Source organism: Danio aesculapii, chromosome 18 (assembly GCF_903798145.1).
Source record: "Danio aesculapii chromosome 18, fDanAes4.1, whole genome shotgun sequence".
NCBI lineage: Eukaryota > Metazoa > Chordata > Actinopteri > Cypriniformes > Danionidae > Danio > Danio aesculapii.
Genome location: NC_079452.1, coordinates 23,721,074 through 23,730,721, shown reverse-complemented (window position 1 = coordinate 23,730,721; position 9,648 = coordinate 23,721,074). Strand labels below are relative to the sequence as shown.

Below are 9,648 nucleotides of genomic sequence, written 5' to 3'. Positions count from 1 at the left end.
TTTTTAGCAACCGAGCGTCTCTGTTTACTGGGAGAAACACTGAAATAATGTCAGATATTCATCAGTGTTGAACTCCACATCTCACAGACATCTGCTGATGAAGACGAAGATGAACAGAAGTCAATGCTGAAGGATGAAGATCAACACAAGGCCTCAGCATGACCTACATTTGGTTTCTGTATATATACCGCGGTAAATAAAGCGCTGTCTGTGTGAATGCGGTCAGTGGGTTTCGGGTCAGCACAGAGTTTGTGTTTTTGTCTATTCTGGGTTTATGAACAGCACATTCTTCTAACACACTCATTTCAGCGGCGATGACCAAACGTCCAGATGAGTTTTATAAAATAATAATACATATAATATAATAATATATATTATAGTATATTCTATATTATAGTAATATATTCATTCTTTCATTTTCCTTCAGCTTAGTGCCTTTATACATCAGGGATCGCCACAGCGGGATGAACCACCAACTATTCAAGTATATGCTTTACATAGCGTTTGCCCTTCCAGCTGCAACCCAGTACTGGGAAAGACTCATACACACACTCATACACTACGGCCAATTTAGTTAATCAATTGCCCTATAGAGATTTTACACATTATAAGAACACGGAACTCGCATTAAATGAAAAAATAAAGACTTTGAAAAGTTTTATATTAAAGATAAAACGATATTTATGTCAAAATGAAATATACTTAGGCCTATAGATGGTCTTGTCTGCACTTTAGTTGTTATATGGCCATATTGGCGAGACTCGAATGTAAACAAATGTATTGTTAGGCTACAGTTTGATTTTCTAGCAAAACCAGGTTTGAAACGAGCAAGACAAGCATTGGAACCAGCAAAACCAGCACCAGAAACTAAACATACCTTACCAGTTTTTTTCCAGCAAAGTTAATATGCTATTTATATTATCTAAAATCATAGAGAAAACATGTAAAAGCTGCTCAATCTAATGGATAATCAATTATAAGCGGAAAATGGACAAACTTCACCCAAATAGCTGAAATAATTAGCTTATATCTTACTTGTGTGGAAGCAACATGAAGATTCTTGCTCTGAAAATCCCGCTTTACTTTTGGTTCCTCACAACTGTTGTCTTCTGCTTGATTTGTTATTACTTTAGGTGGTCTCTGAATGTTTTCATCCGGTCCAACTGATTAATACAGCTTATAACATGACCATATTTAATCATCTTCTTCATTAATAATCAGCGAGAATGCGAGTTTCGATCGTTAATTGGGTTTGTTTACATTCTGCTCTCCAAAATGGCCGACCAATAATGCAAACAAGTCAGCCGCAAATATATATTATTTAGGCCTGAGTATCTTAATACTAAACGTGATTTTGTTGGGAATGGTAAAATGTGTGAAACCCAGTGTTCTTAAAGATAGTGGCAAAGTATAAAGGTTACAAATCACTTATATTTTGTCAAACTAAAGCCTTTTAAAATGAAATGAAAATGTCATTACACTCCATTATATTATAGTGAATCTTCTGCAAAGCATCTGAAAAATTTGTGATCATTTAATAAGTAATAAAACAAACAAACAGTATAGTAAGGTGTTTGGATGCTGGTCTCAACTCAGGTTTAAAGACCAGCTAAACCAGCTTCAAAACATATCCCTACTGAAAAACCAGCTTAAACCAGCCTAGGCTGGTTGGCTATTTTTAGCTGGTCGATCAGCCTGGTTTTATAGGGGTTTTGGTCATTTCCAGGCTGGTTTCCAGCCATTTCCAGTCTGGTCTTAGCTGGAAAATGACCAGCTAAAACCAGCTTGACCAGCCTAGCCAGGGTGGGAGGCCAGCCAAAACCAGCTATGTTCAGCTTAAACCAGGCTGACCAGCTAAGACCAGGCTAAAAATGGCTGGAAACCAGCCTGGAAATGGCCAAAACCCTTCTAAAACCAGCCAACGCTGGTTTAAGATGTGTTTCAGGAGGGACCTTACTAGTACATGCTGCTTCTTTTCAGCAGGGTAATGATATTGTGTATATCTAAGTGTAGATTGTGTATTTGTAGTGTATCTGTAGTATATAGTGTGTGTGTGGTGTGTGAGATTAGCGCAGTATCAGTGTCTGCAGCTGCAGTGACGCACAGAGTCTGTACAGTATTTAGTGGTGAGCGTCTGAGAGGATGTGTTTAAGAAAAGAAATATGACGGAAAACCATAATGACAGGTCTGCCTCCACTGACCGACATAAACACACACACACACACACACACTCATCTCCCAAAACACAGTGAAAGAGAAAACAGGGCCAGGAAAACACAGGACAGGCTGAGTTAGCTCCGGCACCTGACTCACTGCGGTCTGCTGTTCATGAGCAGAAAAACACAATATATTGACAACAACACTCAATTATAATGAGCAGTGTGGACTACTGATGCCTTTACATTAAGTGTTTACTTCTTTATGTGTGCATGTCTGTATCTAGATGCATATGTATGTTTAAGTGTGTGTTTATGCATGCATCATTTTATTTTTAAACTCTGATAGATTTATTCATCCTAAAGTGGGACACTTTCTCTGTTGCAGCAGACAATCAATCAATGTTTGCACTCATTATAGAGTAAAGAGCCCTCTCTATAACAGGTTTGGCAGAAACAGTGTTTGTGTGAATGAGCTGTAATAAGCAGTCCTCCTCTACTCCCCAAAAACAACAACCACCACCACAATCTGGCAGGAGCTTCATTTTATTATCATGTGCTTGTAGCTGCAACCATGCTCAGAGCATTCTCCATCCTGATGTTGAAAAGCTGAGTAAGAGCTTGAGAACCAATAAATACAGGATATAAAAACAGGTAAAAAACAACAGCGACGCAGGCTCCGTCTGCGCACGAGTCGGATATAAAGCGCTGCTTCCTGCGGCATGAGAAGCCGATCAACAGATCTGCAACACACAAATATGAGGAGTTAAGATTTCAGCTGACAATCAGGGAGGGGATCGACTCCTTTAATAAAACTTCATCCCCCCTGAAGATGTCAAAACAATGTATGATGGGTCAAGCCTGTTAATAGTGAGAAATCACCTTCTCTGATCTGTATCCTATATAATAATAATGTTTATAATTAATATATGATATAAATATACATTCAGTGTCCCTTATAATGGTTCACACCATTGTGAGTGCATACTCGGGCCAAACAGTCTAAGGGGTGTCCAGGAGGGCCGGTGTCCAGGAGAGATTAGCTCCACCCTAATCAAACACACCTGAACCAGCTCTTATTAGATATACTGGAAACTTCCAGGCAGGTGTGTTGAAGCAAGCTGGAGCTAAACTCAGCAGGACACCAGCCCTCTAGGACAGAGTTTGGACACCCCTGGTCTATTCAAATAAAATGTATTCAACAGTCTGAAACTGCAGACCAAGAGCACTGACACACACTGCAAGTGTTCACAAGACCCTTTTCTAGTAAATAAGGTTTGTTTCTCCATATAGCTTAAAAGTATGGAAATTAGACATAGTTTGACCAACAGCAGGCTCTAAAATAGCTAATCAGAGGATACTGGAGGTCAGAATCCACTAAACATCCCCGTTTAATTATAAATTAGAGGTCATTTAAATAAATATACACATTTGATTTACTGATGCATGCATTACACAAGGAGTCAGTATTCTAGCACACCTTTGTTCAGGACAGATTGTTCTGGATGCCGTTCAGAATGTTCCCGTACACCAGATTGTAGAGCTGCTCCTTCGACATGGTTCCATCTAGTTGAGCTGCAACACACACACACACACACACACACACACACACACACACACACACACACACACACACACACACACACACACACACACACACACACACACACACACACACACACACACACACACACACACACACACACACACACACACACACACACACACACACACACACACACACACTATTAGAGAGGGTCACAGTATAACGGTGTTAGTGATGTACAGAATAATGGGGTTACTGTCGTGTTCTGATATGATTTCTGACTGTTGTAGCGGTGTAATAACTCTAATCATTCAGCGGAGTGATATGAAGCTGTAATGCACTCTAAACCTGCCGGAACTACTTTAGCTGTGCTTTTATCTGCCAATAACCAAACACCTGAGGGTGACCAGCAGCCAATCAGAATCAAGTATTCAACACATTTAGTGTAAAGTGTTTATAACGGTGTGTTTATGTGCGAGTGTGTGTTAGGCAGAGGATGATAACCGGTTTACCGCGATTTGGAAAAGTCAAGGTAATAAACCGCAAAAATGTTTTGTTATACTGTTCCTAAGGTATATGTAGAGCGGATTAAGTGTTTTGTGTTGTAGGGAAATCTGTGTTATTGAAGCTAATGAAGATAGTAGAAGTCAGCGGTTTATTTTAATTATGTAGCCTGACATGTTTACTTCCCCACAATATTATAAATGTTTTATATTGGGTTAAATGGGGAAAAAAGTTGTTGTTTTTTTACCAAGCTATTAAAAATTTATTATTTTACAGCAGTAAACACAATACCATGATATTTTTATTCAAGGTTATACCGTCAGAAACTTATACCGGCCCATGCTTAGTGTGTGTATGACTTTGATTGTGAGTGTGTGTGTGTGTGTGTGTGTGTGTGTGTGTGTGGGTGCATGTGTGTTAATGTCTGCGAATTAACACAAATCATTCAGCGGAGAGATATGGAGCTGTAATGCGCTCTAAAGTTGCCGGAACTACTATTTTTCGCACATACGTAATAATTAACGACACTCACCGACATCAACTCCTGAGTCCTCCATGATTTTAGTGTGCTTGACGTACATGGGCCACACATGCCCGTCGAACAGACCCGGTGGATCTGGCACTGCATAGTTCCTTGAGCTGAAACACAAACACACACACACACACACACACACACACACACACACACACACACACACACACACACACACACACACATATTAGGAAAACTACCAAGATCATATGTGAACTTATACAAATTTAAATTAATCAAGATTAGTGCTGGGTAAAGTTAAATTGCATCTAAAATAAAAGTTTGTTCAGACATGATGTGTGTGTGTGTGTTTGTTTGCGGGGGCGGCATGGTGGCTCAGTGGTTAGCACTGTGGCCCCACAGCAAAAATGTCGCTGGTTCGAGTCCCTGCTGAGTCAGTTGGTGTTTCTGTGTGGAGTTTGCATGTTCTCCCCGTGTTGGCGTGGGTTTCTTTCGGGTGCTCCGGTTTCCCCCACAGTCCAAACACATGCGCTATAGGGGAATTGATCAACTAAACTGGCCGTAGTGTATGAGTGTGTGTGTGAATGAGTGTGTATGGGTGTTTCCCAGTACTGGGTTGCAGCTGGAAGGCCATCCGTGGTGTAAATCATATGCTGGAATAGTTGGCGATTCATTCCGCTGTGGCGACCTCTGATAAATAAAGGGACTAAGCCGCAGGAAAATCAGTGTGTGCTGTGTGTATTAGGTGTGTGTAGTCAGACTGATGAACACACTCACCTCCTCCTCTTTTTGCACTCTTCGTATGGAATGGAAATAAAGTATCGTTGGTTGAACACATCGATCAACGGTCTGCGCAGAGGAAACAGCGGTCAGTAAACCTGAGCTTCAGATGAACATACACACCTGAGCGCGGCTCTCACCCGTAGGTATACAGCAGGAAGCCCTCCACGATCAGGATGTGAACACCGTCGTCTTCTCGAGCGCGCGGGCGAATCTCCAGGCTGTTGTTGACGCCGTGCGATCTCTCGAACTTGACGGGATCGTGCTGCCAGGCATGGATGGTGCTCATCATGGCGTCCATATCCAGAGCGCTGATGACTAAAAGAAAACATGCACAAATGAGCACACAAACACACTCCGCCGGAAACATGATCATGCAGAAACACACACTCAAACACACACCAACCCCTGGATAAGAGCCCCGGCTTACCATCATACTGCTTAAAGCCATCTTCATCAACTTCAATCTCATCTTGGGGCTGAAACATACACCAATGAGATGCAGAAGACTGTGCACGCCGCACCACCCCCTCGCTAATACAATAACAGAGCTAATCTACTGCTAATAAGGGCTGCACAATATTAAAGAACACTTATAGTTATAACATAGGGCTCCCACTCCTTCAGAAACAGCAGATTTAAAGAGTTCTTAAAGCACCATTCACTTCAAAATAATCTGCAAAGACAGCTAAAGCTCCAAAAGGATCTAATATATTTACTTATTAAGGTTATCATCATCATCATCATCACAGCATGTACCGTATTTATTCCTGAGAGACGTATACATATTTAATTGAATAATCAAATATATTCACACCTGCCTCAGCTGTGATCTGACTGGCTATTGTGTGGTCTAAGTGTCTGATTGAGGTAAAGCTGGTTTCATATTCACACATTCAGACTTTCACATTCAATAAATAGTATAGCAGATATTAAACGCTAATAGAGATAAATTATTATGACGTATTCGTATGGATCATGATGTGACATCGCGATCTGTATCATTTACTTTGAATATTGGGTATAAATATTGATATAAATACTGAATATTAGCATTATCAAGTTAATATTGGGTATAATTATTGATATAAATACTGAATATTAGCATTATTAAGTTAATATTGGGTATAATTATTGATATAAATACTGAATATTAGCATTATTATGTTAATATTGGGTATAATTATTGATATAAATACTGAATATTAGCATTATTAAGCTAATATTGGGTATAATTATTGATATAAATACTGAATATTAGCATTATTAAGTTAATATTGGGTATAATTATTGATATAAATACTGAATATTAGCATTATTATGTTAATATTGGGTATAATTATTGATATATATACTGAATATTAGCATTATTAAGTTAATATTGGGTATAATTATTGATATAAATACTGAATATTAGCATTATTATGTTAATATTGGGTATAATTATTGATATAAATACTGAATATTAGCATTATTATGTTAATATTGGGTATAATTATTGATATATATACTGAATATTAGCATTATTAAGTTAATATTGGGTATAATTATTGATATAAATACTGAATATTAGCATTATTATGTTAATATTGGGTATAATTATTGATATATATACTGAATATTAGCATTATTAAGTTAATATTGGGTATAATTATTGATATAAATACTGAATATTAGCATTATTATGTTAATATTGGGTATAATTATTGATATAAATACTGAATATTAGCATTATTATGTTAATATTGGGTATAATTATTGATATAAATACTGAATATTAGCATTATTAAGTTAATATTGGGTATAATTATTGATATAAACACTGAATATTAGCATTATTAAATTGAACATTGTTGTACTTTGATAGTCATTGGCTATTAGTTATTTAGAATTTGCACATTTCTTTTATGAAATTATTTTATTAAGGAGAAAGTCTGAATGTGCGAATATGAAACCAACTTTACCCCCAATGTACGCACATTGACAGTTGTTATTAGGCTGAATTAGATTTAATTAGATCAGAAAACTACACGCTACTGGTTTATTTTATTATGATTATTATATTTAAAATGAAAATAGCAATTCTCTGATATATCGTAATGGTGATATTTAACCTCATCTCATATTTTCTGCGTATCGTGCAGCCCTCGAGTTAAATCTCTGCCTTTACTCACCTTAAAGAAGTCGTCCTGGTGGACAACGCAGCAGTTGGGCAGGCTCTTGATCAGTCTGTCCGTCAGCGTTGTTTTTCCACCGTTCGTGACCCTGCGCAGAACAAACACACACACACACACACACACACACACACATTTTTTTATTTGTTTATTAGTGTCACACATTCACAAAAACAGAAAATACAGTCACATCAGAAACACTGCATTAGGTTAAAATGGCAACAATCACATTTATGATTATAATAATGTAGAAGCATTGCATTTATAATAATAATGCACAACCATATGATTTATAATATTAATAACAGTATATGCACAGCATTTATAATGAAGACATAAAGCACATGTGTATATAGCTGTGCATTTACTAAGCCCAACAGCACGATGTCTTCATTTAATTAATCTTAAATGTGTTTTAACATTTTATTTTTGTTTTAATCGCTTTAATTGTTTGATGTTTTTATTTTGCCTATTGTGATTATCTTTTTATCCTTTTAATCTTCTTGTTTATGTAAAGCACTCTGAATTGCCGTTGTGTTTTTCATTAAGTTTATATAGAAAATAGTTCCTTTATACATTTCTACAATTGAAGGTTTATTTGTGATTGAGCAGAATGTTTACCAGGTAACAGGTGTGCGTTTGTAGAGTATTTTACACCACCTTAAAGAGACAGTTCACCCAATACTGTAAACTAACTCTAGCTCATGTGATTACAGTTAACAGTTCATTTAATAAATAATAATCAGTATTATCACTGTTTTTACATTACTGTGAGGATTGGCTATAGAAATGAGGTAGAAGTTAATAAAATAAATTAATATATTTAATAAATATTACAGTAAATCTCGTTATTATCACTGCTTTTACATTTCTGTCAGGTTTAGAGCAGACGTTAATAAACTACAATAGGTAAATTAATGCATAATAAGCGTAATACTCGCTATATTAACTGTTTTAGAATTACTGTGATGGTTACGTTTAGAGTTGTGATAGGAGTAAACGTTTATAAAGTACAATTAATGCACAATTTAATAAATAATATAATTGTCGTTAACTTCCGCCTCCAGCTGTATCCCTTCTAGCAACACCCGTGGCACGCGCGCACGCGGCCTGTCGAGCACGCGCTCGCTCAGTCAGTCACTCACCCTCCGATACCAATGATGAACTTCATCCTCGACGTGATTTTGCGTCAAAGTAGAGAGAAATTGGCTGAAAACAGCAGTAGCGGATCGATGACCGTACGAAGGAAAGCTGAAAAGAGAAGGTTAAAGGAAACGTCAACTACTTGATTCCTCCATGACGCTGAATGAAAGCTGGACGATGGCGCTGCTTCGCGATCTTCCACCAAGAGAAACTCGTGTGCTGAGAGCGCGCAGACACTACCGGCTGCCCTCCGCTGATTGGCTATATAAAGACAGCAGGCCAAGCGGAGCTCGCGCTCGGCCAATCGCAAAGCCGGATCCTCATACCGCGGAAGCCCCGCCCCGTGTGGGCGACACATGTGGGCCGTCAGTGGTTTTTCTGTATTGTGTGTGTGTGTGTGTGTCAGTCATTAAACAGCGGAATTTAACACACACACCGCTAAAACTGACAACACCACACACTGGAGGACTGTTCTCTTCTGCTGGTGAAATGTGTTTGCGTATTTAAAGATTGATATCTGCCTAACAGCAGACTCTGTGCTGAGATGTAGGTGTGTTTCTGTGTTTATTTCATTATAGTGTCGCTGGTGTGTGTGCGTGTGTGTGTGTGTGTTCTCTGGTTTGTTTTTAGAGATGCTGAGATGAGTGTGAGAGAGGAATAACACTGAGTCTTGGAGGACATGATGATGATGATGATGACGATGGAGTTCTGGGATTTTCCACTCAGGATACCAAAACACACACACACACACACACACACACATTCTCTCACACAGAAACACACTCACATATATATATTTAGAGAGAGACACTTTCTTTTGCTCTTTCTCACACAGAAACACACACATACATA

The 9,648-nt window shown here is 38.1% G+C and overlaps 1 protein-coding gene across 2 annotated transcripts; it reads right to left on the bottom strand.

Annotated features, from left to right (window-relative positions):
• Positions 1–2,686: 2,686 nt before the first annotated feature.
• On the bottom strand, positions 2,687–9,032 carry mibp2 (muscle-specific beta 1 integrin binding protein 2). Of its 2 annotated transcripts, XM_056478251.1 has the most exons (8): positions 8,799–9,032; positions 7,654–7,744; positions 5,910–5,958; positions 5,620–5,797; positions 5,477–5,548; positions 4,739–4,845; positions 3,637–3,731; positions 2,687–2,899 (listed from the first exon to the last, which is right to left on the bottom strand). In XM_056478251.1, exons 1-7 carry the CDS (start codon positions 8,822–8,824, stop codon positions 3,643–3,645), a joined length of 612 nt encoding a protein of 203 aa, XP_056334226.1. In that variant the 5' UTR covers positions 8,825–9,032; the 3' UTR covers positions 2,687–2,899; positions 3,637–3,642. The 2 variants fall into 2 exon arrangements, with proteins under 2 accessions (XP_056334226.1, XP_056334227.1); XM_056478252.1 differs by lacking the exons at positions 5,910–5,958; positions 8,799–9,032.
• Between the last annotated feature and the right edge of the window lie 616 nt (positions 9,033–9,648).